General features: G+C 52.9%; 1 protein-coding gene across 5 annotated transcripts in view; it reads left to right on the top strand.

Annotated features, from left to right (window-relative positions):
• Positions 1-18,663, top strand: part of UHRF1 (ubiquitin like with PHD and ring finger domains 1) — a 32,104-nt gene that overhangs the window by 4,511 nt on the left and 8,930 nt on the right. For all 5 annotated transcript variants that reach the window (XM_038567699.1, XM_038567700.1, XM_038567696.1 and 2 more), the window contains 9 exons: positions 5,287-5,550; positions 6,292-6,452; positions 9,048-9,263; positions 14,669-14,769; positions 14,884-15,070; positions 15,459-15,582; positions 15,672-15,779; positions 16,045-16,149; positions 16,956-17,062. In XM_038567699.1, the coding sequence (XP_038423627.1) occupies positions 5,287-5,550; positions 6,292-6,452; positions 9,048-9,263; positions 14,669-14,769; positions 14,884-15,070; positions 15,459-15,582; positions 15,672-15,779; positions 16,045-16,149; positions 16,956-17,062 (1,373 nt within the window). The remainder of the gene's footprint in view (positions 1-5,286; positions 5,551-6,291; positions 6,453-9,047; positions 9,264-14,668; positions 14,770-14,883; positions 15,071-15,458; positions 15,583-15,671; positions 15,780-16,044; positions 16,150-16,955; positions 17,063-18,663) is intronic.

The following is an 18,663-nucleotide window of genomic DNA, read 5'->3' as shown; positions in this document are numbered from 1 at the left end:
TGGTGGTGGTAAGGTCCGTCTGGAAGATCAGCCCGAAATGGTGCCCTGGAAATGGCCTCGAGAGGGTCGCTCGTGTCCGAGCACCACCAGTTCAGACTGGCTTTTCCTCAACGCTGTCCCCAATTTCCCGAGTCCTGTCTGTCAGGCTGCGTGAGGGAGGGTCCCCTTCCTTCCCCTGGGGGAGCAGCGCCTGAGCCAGGTGTCTGCCGAACCTTATTGTATAGTTTGGCTCCCTGAGGACTGCTCACCCCCGCCCTGGGAGCCCCATGCGGCCACAGACCGACTGCGAATGAGGGGGCATGTCCCAGTCAGTCCAATAAAGCTTTATTTACAAAAACAGGTGCAGGCTAGGCTGTCATGCTGGCTGTAGCTCAGTTACGCCCTGTCGTGCTTCCATGCCGTGTCCTTGGTAGGTGCATCCGGGTTTTACTGTCAGGATCGGCTCCGCTGTGGAATGTACTAGAACAGGTCCCCTAGGGCATTGTGCTGCAGTTTTCCCAGGGCAGGGTGCACAGTGTTTGGTCTTAGGACTCCTTTCCACCCTCCAAAACAGCTTACAACCCCAAAGAGCTCTTGTTGATGTGGAAGGGTCCTGTGTGGCCCTGGGGTGCCGTCCACTCTGCTCCCCCCGCCAAGGTGTCCCCTCTGCTGAATCTGCATTCCTGCTTGATGCGGTTTTTCCTGTCCTGTCTCTGTTGGTCTGTCCCGTCTGCATGCTGGGTTGTTGCAGAGCCTGGAGGCTGAGCAGGACCAGTGAGGGGCCTGTACTGCACCCCCAGGAAAGGGGCAGAGCCGTTTCCTGCTCCCTCCCCCTCAGCCGCCCAGCCCAGCCTGGCAGGCCCTCCTCAGTGATACTCCCTTTTCTCCTCCAGCTTGATCCTCCCGTAGGAGGCTCACTTTCCCCGCCACCTCTTGCCTAAATGGCTGCTTAGAGCTAACCCGAGAACCACCACTTGGCCAAGCCCACGGACATGTATTTCCTGCCCTCTTGGGCCTCTGGGCAGCACCTGGCACCCTGAAGAGTACCCTTGGAAAATGTTGGGGGGCAGAGAGTAGACAGAAACGGTAGGCACCGCAAGCTTTAATCCCAGTTTCTGACAGGACCAGCATGCTTAGTTGTCAAATCCTGTATGTGTTTGTTCACTTTTACACGGTGTGCATGGCCGATAATTCCAAACATCCAGAAATGTCCAGAACGCATACTTGGGTTAAAAAAGAGAGAAAGACATAAACACTGTGGACAGTTTTGTCTTCGGACCTGAATCTGCTGTACAGGATTACGTGCCCCAAACCACATACACACACCCTCCACTCCAGGCAGTTTTGAGGGATGTTCAGTGCAAAGTTTGGCTCTACGAGATGTTAACTGTGGGTTTGATTTTAACAATGAGACCTCTAACACAAGGGCAGGTCACCTGTCGTGTGGTTTTTGTAGCTTTTATTAACACTGTTAGCTTAGCCTCGGTTGGAATTTTAGGACCTTTTTTTTTTTTTTTAAAGTCCTCTCTACATGCAATGTGGGGCTCAAACTCAACAACCCCGAGATCAAGAGTCACGTTCCTCCAACTGAGCTGGCCCGGCGCTCCAGAACTTTTGGATCTTGATAATGAATCTAAACTTAGAGCACATTGGTGTGAGGCAGGCCTGGGCCCAGCCTCCCTCCCTCTTGATTCCCAAGCGTTTTTTCACAGCTTTGGGCAGGCGGAGAGGCACACCACACACACTCTCTCCTGCAGCAAATAGTCGTGCAGCCCTCCTGCAAGGGCCCTTCTGGAAGGTTCTAGAAGTGGCCTCAGGAAGCAACTGGACCAGCTTGTGAGTTATGTCTGGGAGGCAGAGCCCCATGCCAGCCTGCCCCAGCCTGAATGCCTCCTTCCCTGCCCCGTGTGTGCCTGTCTGCGTCCTTGCCTGGGTCGGCTCGTCGGCCGCCTCCAGGGAGCCTGTGCCTGGCTTCCTGACCCGGGGTGGACATGAGGGGCCTGGTCATGCTCCTGGTTCCAGCTCTCTCCCACTGCCTCTCCGTTGTCTGGGTGCCTCGGTTCATGCTTTATTTCCCTGATTTATCCTTGTTTCCCTTGACCGATGTGAGAGGCTTGTCTGCTTTGCTGCCTCTCCCTGTCACACGCAGCTGTGTGGTACTCCTTTGTGTGATGAGGCCATGGTTTTCCCTGCAAGTGCTGCTGTGAACGCGCCGTGAGGTCACTGTGCATGTATCTCAGACACACGTGTGAGGCTCTCTGCACCTCAGGGCTCTCCTGGGGCCCTTCTGATCCTCTGGGGATGCTGGGTGGTGTCTGGGGACATCCGTGGCTGTCACAGCTGTGGGGCGCTCCTGGCATCGAGTGGGTGGGGGTCAGGGATGTGCACCCCCGAGAGCAATTCGCCCAATGTCAGTGGTGCCAAGGGGGTGTTTGCCTCATGAGGTGCTGGGCCTCAGGGTACACATGTCTTATCCTTTTTGAGGCCGTTTAGCCTGCCTTTTGGTTTCCTTCTCACAGTTACACTGGGGATGCTCGTCCCTCTTCATCTTTTTAAATTAACCCACTTATCATGAATTTATATATTTATAAACTTATTTATATTTACACATTTATTTGAGTACTCGATGCTCGGCGATATCAAGAGGAAGGTTCGGTGATCCCTCATATACCCGGCCTCCTCACACAGTCCCCCCAGCCACCCACATCCCCGTCTGAGTGGCATGTTTGTTATGTTCGATGAACACATGTTGTACAACTGATGTTAGGGTTCCTTTCTAATGTGCATTCTGTGGGTTTGGACAAGTGTGTAGTGATGTGGCCCCGCTGCTGTGGCTCTAGGAACCTCCCAGCCCTGGAACTAAACCCCTCCCTGCCCCACATCGCCAGTCACCCCTCCTCCCACGGATCCCACCACTCTCTTCGGATCCCACCACTCTCTCCGTAGTTTGGCCTTTTCTAGAATGTCCTTAGGGTGGCATCACACCATGTGTACCTTTTTGGACTCCCTTTTTAAAAAACAAAAACAATAACAACCCAACAGCTTTATTGAGATGTAATTCATGTACCGTGCAGTCCGCTCCCTTTTAAGTGTGTCGTTCAGTGGTTTTCGGCGTCTTTACAGAGTTGTTCAACCACCCCTGGAGGCAGTTCTAGGATCTGTTCTTCACTTACATACTTTGTGGTATCGCTTCTCAGCCCCTGACAACCAATCACCTGCTTTGACTGCTCAAGAGCTCATCCTGGACGTGTCACATACATGGACTCACACAGCTGTGGGGCCTCCTGTGTCTGGTTCCCTCCCTGAGTGTCGTGGGTTCAGGGTCCATCCCCGGGGCGGCATGTGTGGGCGCCTCACCCCTGCTTGTGGGCGAGTGAAGTGCCCATATGGGGGACACGTGTGGGGGGGACACGTGTGTGTATCTGGTCCCCCGTTGATGGACAGGTTGTTTCCATCTTTAGGCTGCTGTGAACACGCGTGTGCAGGTTGACTGGTCTCTTCCCGTCTGTGTCCCCTCCACCCATTGTCACAGCTGTCCTGTGTTGGTCTTGTGTGGGAGGGCTGGCATCTTGTCTCACCCACCTTGGCCTCCCTGTGGTTCTGGGCAGGGCTGGGCACATGGGAGGCTCTGGTCGCACGCTGGGCAAACAGGTGCAGCAGGCCCTGGAAGCCCCTGTGGCTGGAGGCAAGTGTCGATGTGTTCAGATGCACCTTTCTGCGGGTGTGGGGGGTGATCATTCATCAGGTCCTCTGGTCTGTGCTGGATAAAGCGTAGCAGCCACTGCAGTGAAGAGCTTTGCACCCTGGAGCTCGCCCTCCCTATGACCTCAGGTGCTGCTTGCATATTGGGGCAGCCAGGCCTTTGAACACCAGCCTTTGGTAAATGTGGGGAAGGAAGAAAAGTTGGTTATTCCTGTATTTGTTTCCCTTTCTCTTCTTTTTCTTTAGGACACCTCTTCTAAACCGGTAGTTCTGCCCTCAGGGGACACTGGGCAGTGTCTGGGGACATCTCTGGTTGTCATGACTGGGCGTGCTCCTGGCATCGAGGGGGTGGGATCAGGGATGCTGCTCCCCCACAGTGCCCAGGACGGCCCCCGGGAGAACAGCCTGGCCCCATATGTCCACAGTGCGAGGGCAGAGACCTGCTTTAGGGACCTCGGGATAGGACAAGGTGCACTTGTGGGTCCTAGCTGGGTGTTGGTGGAGCGCCGTGGTGCCATGGGATCGTTTCTAATAGAAGATAATTCCTCTGCCTTTTGTGCCACTGGGATGCGGCTCAGATGATAGAACTCCTCCTTGAGTTGTGCCAGCGCATAGGATCCCATCAGTGACTCCCGTGGGTGGAATTAAGATAAAGGATTTTGTAGAGAGGGGCAGAGCCATCGTGGAACCTGGTGAGTGTTGGGTGTGCCTCTCCTTTGGTTCATAGTGGACAGAGTCTCTCCCCCTTGGCACCATGAACTTTTGGGGCTGAACATTCCCTGATGTTGAGGCGTCTTGGGCACTGCGGGGCTGAGCAGCATCCCTGGCCTCACCCACTCAATGCCAGAAGCACCCTGGTTGTGAGGACCGAAATGACTCTAATGTGTTGTCAAGTGTCCCCTGGGGGCAGGATCACCGTGGGTGACACCCTGTGCCGGGGTTCCACTGACCCCCAGGAGTTCGCGTTCTTTAACCATCTGACTGTTGAGGTCCTGGGATGCTGCACACATTAATACACACTGAATTGGGGAAAAAGTGGTGACTCTCACGTGCTGGGGTCACCCTGGTTTATACTGTCTGATCTCTTGGGGATTTATTCTGCTGTCTAGTGTGAGCAGGGACTGGACTCAGGTTTTTCCCCTAAATAATTAATGCAGATTTTGTCTTGACACCACAGACATTTTGAGCCAGATCACCCAGTGTTCCCCGGAGGGCAGGACTGCCCTCAGGTTAGCCCCAGTGATAAAGGTAGTGCATTTTTATTATTACCAAAGTTACAAAGGACGGGATATTAAGAAACCTCCCCCGAGGTGTGATGCGTGTACCCAGCACGGCTGGTCATGCTGTGTGTCCACAGAACATTCGCCATATGACACGGGGAATCCTCATTCGAGAGAGTCTAAGGACCCTGAAGGAAGGGGGTAACCGTGTGTACCCCCCTCCTCCCGGCAGTGGACAAGTTTTGTCCTGTGATCTGATGTAGATCCTGCCGTCCATGAGGACAGATTTGGTACATTGTTTATGGCTTGTTCCCGTGCCTGGCACCCAGAAGACGAGCGCTACGTGTCTGGCAGGCCACTGACCTTTGTCTTGGTGTCTCTGCAGATGGAGGACGGCCACACTCTCTTTGACTATGACGTTCGCCTGAATGACACCATCCAGCTCCTGGTCCGCCAGAGCCTTGTGCTCCCCCCCAGCAACAGCAAGGAGAGGGACTCTGAACTGTCGGACACCGATTCCGGCTGCTGCCTGGGCCAGAGCGAGTCCGACAAGTCCTCAAACAGCGGCGAGGCGGCCTCAGAGGCGGATGGGAAGGCAGGCCTAGCGGATGAAGACACGTGGGACGAGACGGAGCTGGGTCTGTACAAGGTGAGTCTCTCCTGGAAGGGTTGGGGTTGAGCTTTTGTGACCCCCCTGGCCGAACTCTTGACCCCCACGACCCCAGGTGGCATGTGCCATGCGTCTCTGTCATCACTGGCTTTCCAGTTGCCCAGCTGTACCACAAGGGTAGGCCGCTGCCCTCATTCCCTTGGCTGGTCCTGCTGTGAAAATCGCCAGTGGGTGGTCTCCTGCGGCTTCCCTGCGGAAACCCAGTATTCCAACATCCTTCGTGATGCTTGATGGCAGGTCTTGGGCCTGGGTTTTACAGGGGTCCCTGTGCCCATCTTTACGGTGGCTGTAAAGCTCTGAATTCGCTGCCTCCCGCTTAAGATGAGGCAGTCTTACATAAAGATCTGGGTTCCCAACCTGTCTAGAAAAATGGGCACCCTGGCCTCCATGGCCCACAGGGCAGGGATGATTCTGTCCCCGAGGGACACTGGGCAGTGTATGGGGGGATGCTCCTGGCATCGATGAGTGAGGGCCAGGGACACTGTTCAATCCCTCACAGCGACCAAGGACTGCCCCCTACCCTCCCCCACCAACAATCACCAGGCCCTGACGTCAGCAGTGCCAGAGCTAAGAAATCCTATTATGGTATATATTATATTTGGGTTTGTGTCCCAATCCTGAAGCATCCAGTGTCCGAGAACCCAAGCAGTCTCTGGTCAGCGGTGCTGGTCGGACGCTCCTTCTCCAGATTGGATGCGAGTGTTTTCTTGTTTGTGACAGGTCAATGAGTATGTTGATGCTCGGGACACAAACATGGGAGCGTGGTTTGAGGCCCAGGTTGTCAGGGTGACGAGGAAGGCCCCGTCTCAGGATGAGCCCTGCAGCTCCACCTCCAGCTCGACACCAGAAGACGACGTCATTTATCACGTGAAATATGATGAGTGAGTGTCACTGTGGTGGGGTGGGCCACGGTGTTGGCCCTCTGTGTATGGACCTGGAGTTTGGCACTGCCTTGGGGATGAGGATCAGGATTTGGGGGCCTCCACCCTCATGGTACCAAACCACCCAGGAGGCCACCCCAGAGGACTCCTCTATCATGGTGATCCACAGCTGGGCTGACCCCCTCCTCAGGTCATCTAGTTGGAAATATGCCTCCCGACCCCATTTCCTGTCTTACTCTGTTCTACAACGTTCACTGTGTGAAGCCTCTGGAGTTTGTGGTCTGTCCCTCACTGGAATGCACCAGTACTTAGCGAGTGCTCCCCGTGTGCTAAGCATAGGGAGTCCTTGTCTGTGCACATAGAGGATGTCTTGGACCATCTCGAATGGCCATCCCAGAATACTACAGGCAGGGCGGCTAGATCTCACGCTCTGGAGGCTGGAAATCCCAGATCACAGTGTTGGCGGGTTGGTGCCTGGTGAGGGCCATCTTTCTGGCTTGTCGACTGGCCGTCTTCTCACTGACCTCACGCAATCTTTCCTTTGTGGGGCTGAGAGTCCACCCTGGTGTCTCTTCTTGTAAGGACTCCAGTCCCAACTGGATTAGGGCACCACCTTTAGGACCTCATGCAACCCAACTTACCTCCCCATCTCCAAAGGTAGTCCCATTAGGGGTTCAGGCTTTATGATGGGAGTTTTGGGGGATCCAACTTGGTCTGTCACAGAGGGCAAGCCGACCTCCCCAAGAGAGCTCTCATTCTGGGGGCCTAGGGACCCCCATCTGCTTCCCTGACACTTTTTTTTTTTTTTAAGATTTTATTTATTCATGAGAGGCACAGGGAGAGAGAAAGAGAGAGGCAGAGACACAGGCAGAGGGAAAAGCAGGCTCCACGCAGGGAGCCCAATGCAGGACTCGATCTTGGGTCTCCGGGATCACACCCTGGGCTAAGGGCAGGCGCTAAACCACTGAGCCACCCAGAGATCCCCCCCCCCCCCGCACTTTTTTAAATAAGATTTTATTTACTTATTCATGAGAGAAACAGAGAGAGGGGCATAGACACAGGCAGAGGGAGAAGCAGGCTCCCCACCCAGGACCCCGGGATCACGCCCTGAGCTGAAGGCAGGCGCTTAACCACTGAGCCACCCATGCGTCCCTCCCTGCCACTTTCTGGCACATCTTCAGTTTAGCTCTGCAGAAATTAAGGAGTAGTCGGATGAATGAGTCTGCAGGGCTCCCAGCCTCCTGGTTGGGGTTGCAAACTGCGGCCTTAGGGCCAGATCCCACCACCTGGATTGGTAAAGAAAGCTTTATCAAAGCACATCAACGCCCATTCATTGAAGTTTGGCCTGTGGCTATTTTCTTGGTGCTAGAGTTGAATATTTAGAGACCTTCCAGCTTCCCCTGGCTGAAAATACTCACTGACCTTTACAGGGCAACCGTGGTTCTTGGTGATTTACTGGGGAAACAGCGTGCTTGGCAGCACGGGTAGTGGGAATCCAAGCCCTCTCAGTGGGGGCTTAACTTTGTTGCTGATGGAATGTTTCCGTCCAATTATTTTATGCCTTTTTTGAGACTGCTAGAAGGTTCCTGCATTTTGAGAAGAATGAATTCCTATTGTATCCTAATATCTAGTACATTATAATTATTATTATTTTTTAAATGTATTTATTCACGATAGTCACACGGAGAGAGCGAGAGAGAGGCAGAGACACAGGCAGAGGGAGAAGCAGGCTCCAAGCACCGGGAGCCCGATGTGGGATTCGATCCCGAGTCTCCAGGATCACGCCCTGGGCCAAAAGCAGGCGCCAAACCGCTGCGCCACCCAGGGATCCCTATTTAGTACATTATTACTTACACAAGCAAAGCAAGGTAAATCCGTTCTGTGCAGACAGGTGGAAGTAGTGCAGTGTTTCCCTCCACAGATGTTCTCGGTACTTGTTCCTTAGGGCTGCCAAAACAGGACCTCAGACTGAGTGGCTTATAACAACAGAAGTCTATTCTCCTACTATTCTGGAGGCCAGGGGTCCAGAATCAAAAAATCAAGGTGTTGGCAGGGCGGCCCTCCCTCTGGAGGCTCTCGGGAAGGATCCTTCTTTGCCCCTCATGGCTTCTGGTGGTGGCTGGCAGTCCTTGGCCGCGCCCCTCCACTCTTCGGCTGTGTCTTCAGGTGTCTGTCTCCGTCCATCACCTTCCTTCCTCTTCTAAGGACACCAGTCATTGGATTTAGGGTCCCCCCACCCCCACCGTGTGACCTATCAGAGCTTCATGACATCCGCAGACCCTATTCATCCGCAGAGACCCTATTTCCACGTGACGTCCCGTTGCCAGGTACCAGGGATTAGGACTCCCCGCCTGTCTTTTTGGGGGACACAGTTCAACCCACAACACCTTCTGTGATTGGAATGTGTCTCTGTGCCTGAGTTTTTTCCGTACTGGGAAATGAGCTCATCAGGGAGGCGACTTCACGTGCCACTGTGCTCCAAGTCACCCAAACCCATCTTGGTGCAGCCTTTCCTGCCTTGACTTCCATCTCCCATCAAGGGGCTGAAGTCGGGGTTTACCCGAGGATCTAACAAGGTTGGGGTTTTCCTCCCAGCTACCCGGAGAACGGAGTGGTCCAGATGAGTTCCCGTGATGTCCGGGCTCGTGCCCGAAACATTCTCAAGTGGCAGGAGCTGGAGGTGGGCCAGGTGGTCATGCTCAACTATAACCCCGACAATCCCAAGGAGCGTGGCTTCTGGTATGATGCAGAGATACTACGGAAGCGCGAGACCCGGACGGCGCGGGAGCTGTACGCCAACGTCCGGATCGGGTGAGTGACATGTCAGCCCTGGGGCTGTCCGGCCAGGGCTCTGGAGGGTGAGGCCCTCGGTCTCTCATGGCCCCGCCTGGGGGACTGTCTCTGAACGGTGGTGGTTTCAAGATGCATTTTTTCTTGTGTTGTTTTGAGTTTGGCAAATAGGTCATAATCTCAAATCCGTCAAAATCCAGAAAGTTCTGAAGGACTGTTCTTCCTTTTTCTGTATCCAAGGGATGCAGTTGTTTCTGGAGACCTCTCTCGTCACTTTCTAGGGACATCCTGCATGTAAGCAAGCATCGTATGCAGAAACTAAAGCACACGTAGGGATGTTCTCCACATCAGGGAGCAGCAAACTGCAGTCCACAGGCCGGATCCGGCCCTCTGCCTGTTTTGGCAAATAAAGTTTTATTGACACACAGCCATGTCCATCTCTTTATCTGTGGTTGCTTTGGTGTTCCAAGGGCAGAGTTGATTAGTTGAGAGAAAGGCTGTGCTCACAAAGCCAGAAAGATTGGGTCTTTGCAGAAGGTGTTTGCTAAGCCCTGTTCTGCTTTTCGTGTGTGTGTGTGTGTGTGTGTGTGTGTGTGTGTGTGTAAGAGAGAGAGAGACAGAGAGAGAAGATACATATAACAGGAAACTTACCCTCGTAAGCATCTCTAAGTGTGCATGCAGCTCAGGTCACAAAGCCCTGCCGCGTACCCACCCCCACCACAGTTCTCCAGAACCTTCCATCTCCCCACACGGAGACCCCGTCCCCAGCACTGACCCCCCTGCCCCACCCCTGGCTCCCACCACCTCCTCTCTGTCTCTGTGGATGGGCTTCCTCTGGGGACCTCCTGGGAGGGGGGTCCTGTGGGAGGTATCCTTCTGGGTCTGGGGCCCCTCCCTGAGACCAGTGTCCTCGGGGTCCGTCCATGTGGTGGCAGGTGCTGGGATTTTCTTTTTTGTGGTTAAATAATATTCCATTACGTGTATCGTCTGTATATACACAGATACTGGGGCAACAGTGTCTTAAGCACGGGCACAAGTGCAGAGGTCCTGGGGCAGGGCCATACCTCGTGCATTTGTGGCCTCGGTGAGGAAGCCAGTGGTGTGGAGTGAGGACAGAAGGTAGAAGGAATCAAGACTGTGGGAGCCTCCAAGTGGCATGAAAGGTTCGGAACTGGTGTTCGTTCTCTTGCTGGCAGCCACTGGAGCGTTTGGGTGCAGGAGCCACACGCTTTGCCCTAAAATTAATCTGGCAGCTGAGAGGGGAACAGCCTGCGGGGTCAGCGTGGGAGCCAGGGCCACCAGGATGGAGATGGATGCAGACGTTTAGGGACAAGGTCCCAGGGCTCAGGGACTATAGCAGTATACTCGCTGCTATAAAGTTCTTCCTCAGCTCTGCCTTCACAGCTCTCCCTGTAAAAATTTACTGTGTTGGATTTTTCTTTTCTTCACCATTCTATTTTTTTTTTTTTTAAACATCCTTTGAGACTTCCTCTCTGGCTCCTGGCTCCTTTGGAAATATTGTGTTTAATTCCCGAGTGTTTAGAGACTTCTGCGTTGTCCTTCTGTTACTGATTTCTGGTTTGACTGCATTATGGTGAAAGAACATACTCTCTGATTTCCGTTCTTCCCGATTTGTTGAAGTTTCTTGCACGGCCCCTGATGGGGTCTACATTGGTGACTGTTCCGTGGTAGCTTGAGGAAAAACCAGAATATTCTGTCGTTGGGCAGAATGTCCTATGTCTGTCTGCCAGAGCCCGCGGGCTGGTGGTGCTCTCTCCAGATTCTTGCTGATTGTCTGTCTGGTTCCCCGTCAGGTGCTGAGGGGTGTTGGAGGGCCCACCTCCACCCTGGGCCTGTCTGCCTCTCTCAGCCTCGCAGAGGGGATGTGATTGACCAATAAGCACATGCGGAGGGCACTTAGTAGGCCTCCTGGGTGGAGAGACCCTTGTTACCTCGTGCTGTGATTTCCCTCTGTGCGTCTGCTGGTTTCCTTGGCTCTGAAGTGCGCTCTTCCCGGCGTCCCTGCGTGCACAGACACACCTGCTTTGCTTTTTCAGGTTAATGTTTGCTGGCTGTATTCTTTCCTTTTACTGTCAACCTCTGTAGTTGAACTAAAAAGAAGTTTTTTATGACCGGCATATAACTGGGTGGTTTTTTTAATCTGCTCTGTCATCTTGCCTTTCGATTGGCGCAGGCAGGCCATTCACATGAGATAACCGTCGGTACGTTAGGACTTAGGTCGGCCAGCTTGTCGTTTGCTTTCTGTTCGTTGCCTCCATTTCTCTTCTTCTGTCTTTCTTGTGGGTTTACCTAAACATGACTTCAGATTCTGTCCAGCTTTGTATGGTCTTTTTTTTTTTTTTTTTTTTTTTTTTTAAGATTTTATTTATTTATTCATGAGAGACCCAGAGAGGGAGAAGCAGGCTCCATGCAGGGATCCCAAGGCAGGACTCGATCCCGGGTCTCCAGGACCATGCCCTGGGCTGAAGGCGGTGCTAAACCGCTGAGCCACCCGGGCTGCCCTGTGTATGGTCTTTTGAATATGTTGCTGTGTATATTTTTCTAAGTGGTTTCTTTGGATTTTACTGCAAACACGTGACCTAGTAGTTGTCACGTTAGCCAGAAACCTGTCTTCACCTACGTCCCTTTGTTCTTACTGAGTAGCAGACGGGGTTAGGATCCTTATCTTCCTTGTGAGTTCTCGAAGTCACAGCTGAGGACTGAAATAATCTGTTGTATGTGCCCACATTTCTGCTCTTTCTGTTATTTATTTGTTTGTTTATTATTTTTTTATTGGAGCTCAATTTGCCAGCATGTAGCATATCACCCAGTGCTCATCCCGTCAAGTGCCCCCCTCAGTGCCCATTACCCAGTCACCCCAACCCTCCACCCTCTTTCTGTTTTTCTTCTAAATTTCCTTTCCGTATCACTTCCTACCGGTTCAAAGAGCTTCCTCATCCTGTAAGGGGGTGTCTGTTAGCAATGAATTCTGTTGATTTTCCCTCACTGGAGAGTGCTGCCACCACCGTCGTAGACGTGACTCTCAAGCGTTGATTCATTTCATCCATACGTATTTTACAATTCTATTCTTTTCCTTTCCTTTCCTTTCCTTTCCTTTCCTTTCCTTTCCTTTCCTTTCCTTTCCTTTCCTTTCCTTTCCTTTCCTTTCATATTCTTTTCCTTTCCTTTCTCCTTTCTTTTCCTTTCCTTTCCTTGGATCATGACCTGAGCCGAAGGCAGATGCTTCACTGACTGAGCCACCCAGGCGCCCCACGATTCATTTCTTTAAAGTGATTCTTCTTGGGATCTCTGGGTGACTCAGCAGGTAAGTGTCTGCCTTTGGCTCAGGGCATGATCCTGGAGTCCAGGGATCAAGTCCCACATCCGGCTACCCGCAGGGAGCCTGCTTCTCCCTGCCTGCTTCTCCCTGCCTGTGTCTCCGCCTCTCTCATGAGTAAATAAATCTTAAAAATAAAATAAAGTGACTCTTCTTAAACAGGATGATGAGATCGTCCCACAAAGATTTGTTATTTTTTTTTATTTTTTATTTTTTAATTTATGTATTCGTTTTAAGTCCTTTGTATGCCCAGTGTAGGGAACCCATGACCCCAAGATCAAGAGTCACACGCTCCACTGCCTGAGCCAGCAGGGTGCCTCAGTCATAATTCCTTAATAACATGTTCAGTCATTGGTTCGTCTTCCAGTTACCTCACTTTTTGTTCTTAACCATTTGTTTGGTTGGGATGTACACGGACTTCAGACAGGCCGATCTGTGTTTTTTCTTTTCTTTTTTTTTTTTTAAGATCTCATTTATTTATTCATGAGAGAGACCTAGGCAGAAGGAGAAGCAGGCTCCTTGCAGGGAGCCCGATGTGGGACTCGATCCCAGGACCCCAGGATCACGCCCTGAGCCCAAGGCAGACGCTCAACCACTGAGCCACTCAGGCGTCCCTATCTGTATTGTTTAAGTGCCTTTTATCTTCGGTCTCCTGTCCTTTCCTCCTTCCCCCTTTCCTTACCAGGGAGCCTAGTTGTGTGTCCCTCAGGGTCTCCGCAGCCTGGCGTTTGCCTTCTGCACCTCATGGCACCACTCTCTCTGCGCCTCCATCCCCAGGTTTCCTGTGAGCCAGTGGGATCCTCTGCGCCTGCGGGGTGCAGGTCCACAGCTGTGGCCACTTGTACTGGGGAGCATTGGAAATGTGGCCAGGACAGACCAAGACGAGCCGGGAGTGTAAAACACATGCCCGGAGGTCAAGGACTTGGTGCTGGGAAGGAATGTGAAGTAGCGCGTTCAGTGTTCTGTCCTGGTCCTCACACATTGAAATCCTATTTTGTGTACATCAGGTCACATAAAACCCATCACTGATTCTGTCTGTTTTCACTTGATCAGTATGGCTGTTGGAAAATGCAGAATCACACAGGTGGCACATGTTGGGGGCCCCATTGCCTTGCCATTGGGCACTGTTGATAGTGATGTTAGATTGATCCCTGGGGCTCACTTTCCCTTGGAGCTGGAGGAGTTTTTGCATTTTTTAAAAAATATTTTATTTATTCATGAGAAGTACAGAGAAAGAGAGAGAGAGAGGCAGAGACATAGGCAGAGGGAGAAGCAGGCTCCATGCAGGGAGCCCAACGTGGGACTCGATCCCAGGTCTCCAGGATCACGCCCTGGGCCAAAGGCAGCGCTAAACCGCTGGGCCACCAGGACTGCCCAGAGTTTTTGCATTTTGATACAGGGAGACGGATCAGACCTCACCTTTAGGTTTCGTATGTTGGGCCCGGTTTAATCTGTGTTGCCTGCTGAAAGGTTAGAAATTATTCTCTCAGATGCATCACGTAGTGAAACCATGGTTTATAGATTGGACTTCATCTTTTTTTTTTTTTTTTTAAATATTTTATTTATTATTTAAGTCACAGAGAGAAAGAGAGGCAGAGACACAGGCAGAGAGAGAAGCAGGCTCCATGCACCAGGAGCCCGACGTGGGACTCGATCCTGAGTCTCCAGGATCGCGCCCTGGGCCAAAGGCAGGCGCCAAACCGCTGCGCCACCCAGGGATCCCTTTTTTTTTTTTTTTTTAAAGATTTTATTCATTTATTCATGAGAGAGGCAGAGACACAGGTAAAGGGAGAAGCAGGCTCCATGCAGGGAGCGACATGGGGGACTTGATCCAGGGACTCCAGGGTCAGGCCCCGGGCCAAAGGCGGCGCCAAACCACTGAGCCACTCAGGGATCCCCTGGCCTTCATCTTCTGATTCAGTAGGACTTGAACTGGCAAGGAGGAGAGCTCAGTGAATGCGTGAGGCCCTGATGGAGCTAGAACCAGAGGTGTTCATGTGCTCTGAGAATGTGTGAGGTGGTACAGTCCCTGCTGATGAGCCTTGGCAGGTTGGCCCGCCAGAATGTTCTAACGCCTTCTGTCTCGCAGGGGTGATTCTCTCAATGACTGTCGGATCATCTTTGTGGACGAGGTGTTCAAGATCGAGCACCCGGGCGAGGGAAGCCCTGTCATTGAAAACCCGATGCGGAGTGAGTTCTGATCCTGCCCTTCTGTGGCCCCCACGTCGGGTGTGGGGTGGGGGCTCCCGCCCCAGCTCCTCTTGGCTGGCCCTGCCTGAGCTGAGCCCAGCCTCCCATGTCCAGGGAAGAGCGGGCCCTCCTGCAAGCATTGCAAGGACGATGAGAGCAAGACCTGCCGGGTGTGTGCCTGTCACCTGTGCGGGGGCAAGCAGGACCCTGACAAGCAGCTCATGTGTGACGAGTGTGACATGGCCTTCCACATATACTGTCTGCGCCCGCCCCTTAGCAGCATTCCCAAGGAGGACGAGTGGTGAGTGGATGGGCTTCGGCCTGGGTGATGAGAAGGCACCTGTCGAATTTCCCCATGTGTCCTGCATCCCAGCTGGATTTATCCTCATCATCATGGGGAGGCATCGTGAAATTCCTGTGGGGGAGGACGGGGTCTAGTCTGCCGTCGGGTAGAATGTTCTAGCTCTGTGCTGCCTGTTGGGCCCACGCGGCTGCCAAGCACTTTGGATGTAGCCCGTGCCATCGGGGGCCTGGACTTCTTGCTTAATGTTAATGAATTTGCACTGGAGTGCTCCCCCTTCCCTGGACTGCGTGGGATGGCAGGGAGCCCGAGGAGCTGGCGTGTCTGCAGCATGGGGCCCCAGGGAGGGGGTGGGTGTGGGCAGGAGGTGATGTCCCTACCGTTACAGGTATTGCCCCGAGTGTCGGAATGATGCCAGTGAGGTGGTGCTGGCCGGGGAGAAGCTGAAGGAGAGTAAGAAGAAGGCGAAGATGGCATCAGCCACGTCCTCCTCGCAGCGGGACTGGGGCAAGGTGAGGTGGCCCCACGCCCCGCGCCCCTGCCTCCCTCCTTGCCCCACAGATGCTCACGCTGCTCTTCCCTCTGTTTCCGGCACGGACAGGGCATGGCGTGTGTGGGGCGTACCAAGGAATGCACCATCGTCCCGTCCAACCACTACGGACCCATCCCGGGGATTCCTGTGGGCACCATGTGGAGGTTCAGAGTCCAGGTACCCTCAGGCTTCTTGGGCTGTGGGGCTGGGCCGACAGGTCCTGGGCGAGGACCACCCTGAGGGCAGGAGGCAGGGTGGACTTCAGGCCAGCTCCTTCCAGGGTGTGGCTCAGACTTGGGGTGTTTGGGGGAGAGGCTTTTATAACAGGTGTGATGCAAGAAGTCAGGGCACTGGCTTTGAAAGTGGGAGCGAGGAGGGTACGGTTGAGCTGCTGTGTGGCAGCCAGTCCCAAAGGTGCCATTTTTCTTGGTGTTTCTCATAGGTCAGTGAGTCAGGGGTCCATCGACCTCACGTGGCGGGCATCCACGGCCGGAGCAACGATGGGGCTTACTCCCTGGTCCTGGCTGGGGGATATGAGGATGATGTGGTGAGTGTGGGTGGAGCTGATCCAGATTTTTAAAAAATTGTGGTAAACACACATAAAATTCACCATCTTAACCATCTCTAAGTGCACAGCTCAGGGCACGAAGCACATCATCCCGTTGCGCACCCACCCCCACCACTGTCTCCAGAACCTTCCATCTCCCACACGGAGACCCCGTCCCCAGGAAGCACTTACCCCCCGCCCCCCTCCCCACCCCTGGCTCCCACCATCTCGTCTGTCTCTGTGGATGGGCCTCCTCTGGGGACTCCTGGGAGTAGGGTCCTGCGGGAGGTGTCCTCCTGGGTCTGGGTCCCCTCCCTGAGCCTGGTGTCCTTGGGGTCCGTCCACATGGGGGCAGGTGTCGGGGTGCCTTCCTTCCTGAGGCTGGGTCATTCGTATTCCCACATGTGGATGGACCGGACTGTGTTTATCCTTCATCCATCAATGGATGGTGAGGTGGTTTCCGTGTTTAGCTGTTGTGAATAATGCTGCTGCATACGTGGGTGTGCACACAGCTCTTCAAGACCCTGTTTTCAATTCCTTTGTGTACAGACCCAGAAATGGGACTGCTGGACCGTATGGTAATTCTTAATTTTTGAGGAACCTTCACGCCATTGTCCTTAGCGGCTGTGCCAGTTTGCATCCCTCTGACAGCACATGGCAGCCCAAGTTCTCCACGTCCCTGTCAGGACCTGTCCTTTTGTTTCTTTAACAGCTGACATCCTGACAGGGGTGTGTGGGGTTGTTTTCAGTGGAGTGTCTCCTTTCCTGTGTGTGGAGAGCTCAGCCCGCCCATCTCTCTGTTTCAGGACCACGGGAACTCTTTCACGTACACGGGCAGCGGTGGTCGGGACCTTTCTGGCAACAAACGGACTGCAGAACAGTCTTGTGATCAGAAGCTCACCAACACCAACAGGTTTGCAAAAAAAGAGGTTTTCTCATTTCATCAACGGCTGCTCCTGCCTCGTCCTCTGGCAGCTACACAGGGGAGGAGCGGGTTGGTTCTCTTTTGGGGTGTCATGTCCAGGAAGTTAGATTCCCACTGAGAGTGTGATGGAATGTAGAGATGATGAACATCCGTTTTTCCCCTTCTGTTTGCTAAACACTTGGAAGTCACTCAGACTTGTTAAAGCAAACTTTTTTTCCTAAAAGGCCAGATAATAAGTATTTTTGGCTTTCTGGGCCGCACGGCCTTTGTTGTAATCACTCGACTCTGCCATAATGGCACAAAAGCAGCCACAGAGCCCATGTCGAGGAACAAGCATGGCTGTGTTCCAGTAAAACTTTATTTGCAAAACCAGGCAGTGGGCCAGAGATGGCTGACCCCGGACTGCAGGATGGGGAAGGACCTTGTAGGCATAAAAAAGCATTATAAAGCCAAAGGAAAAGATAGAGAATTGATAACTTAAGTATTATAAGTTACATCAATAGATCCTGTACATAAAATGAAAAGACAGATAAGTATTTAGGAGAGGAGTCGACTACAAACATGACCTATGACAGTTATGGTCTTATACGTAAAGAGCTCTGCTAATCAATGAGAAAAATTAATAGAGAAAAGCAAAGGACATACAGCTCCTTCATAAGAGCAATGCAGATCTCCAGTGACCGTGAAAACTTGTTCCACTCTGGTAACAGAAGAAACCCAAATAGAAGCAATGGTTAGATACTATTTATTTCCCCTGTAAAATCGGCCCCGAATTCTAAGATGTTGAGAAATGCCAAGACACAGACTAGTGTTCCACTGTTGGTGGAAATACAGATGGTTGCCACCTTCCCAGAAAGCTCTTGACCTGTGTGCGTGAAGAGCCTTGAAAACATCCTCACCTGTGACCCTATAAATCAACTTCGAAAATGTGTTTGAGCCACGAGGATGTGAAAATTTGATAACGTAGCGATATTTATTATACCATTATCTAAAATGGCAAAATGAGAGTAGCCAAATACCAAATAAAAGGAGGGAGGGAAGCTTGCATTAGCGTGTTGGTCTAGTGGAGTATTTTAATTTCGGTAGCTGTTAAAAGCCGGTGGTCGGGAAAGGCTGGCAGGTGTGAGGCCTGCCCCGAGCTCACGGCACGGATGACGGGGGCACACGCCTCCGCAGTCGTCCTGGAGGAAGTGCTGGCTGCACATGGCGAACTGCCACGTGTCCGCAGCTCTTCTCTCCTTCCCGGTGACAAAGACACTGCCACTGCGTCCGTGCTGAGCCCCAGCCCCGGTCTTGTCCCGGGCCTCCATGCCCCTCGGTGGGACTGCCCTGCCAGGGTTCACGTGCCCCCACCCAGTGTCTTACTGTCCCCTTGGCCCTGGGAACAAAAAACCACACAGATGGGTGGTTTAAAACCACAGGAATTTATTCTTGCGTGATTCTGGGGCCCAGACTCTGAAGTCGAGGGGTGGGCAAGGCCGTGCTCCCTCTGAAACCTCTGGGGTTAGATCTTCCCCGCCTCCCCCCTTCTCCCAGCTTCTGGGGGCTACCGGCTTGTGGATACATCCCTTCAGCCTTTGCCTCCTTCA

This window comes from Canis lupus, chromosome 20 (assembly GCF_011100685.1).
Source record: "Canis lupus familiaris isolate Mischka breed German Shepherd chromosome 20, alternate assembly UU_Cfam_GSD_1.0, whole genome shotgun sequence".
NCBI lineage: Eukaryota > Metazoa > Chordata > Mammalia > Carnivora > Canidae > Canis > Canis lupus.
Note: the sequence above shows the minus strand (reverse complement) of the source record. Positions and strands in the feature narration are given on the sequence as shown.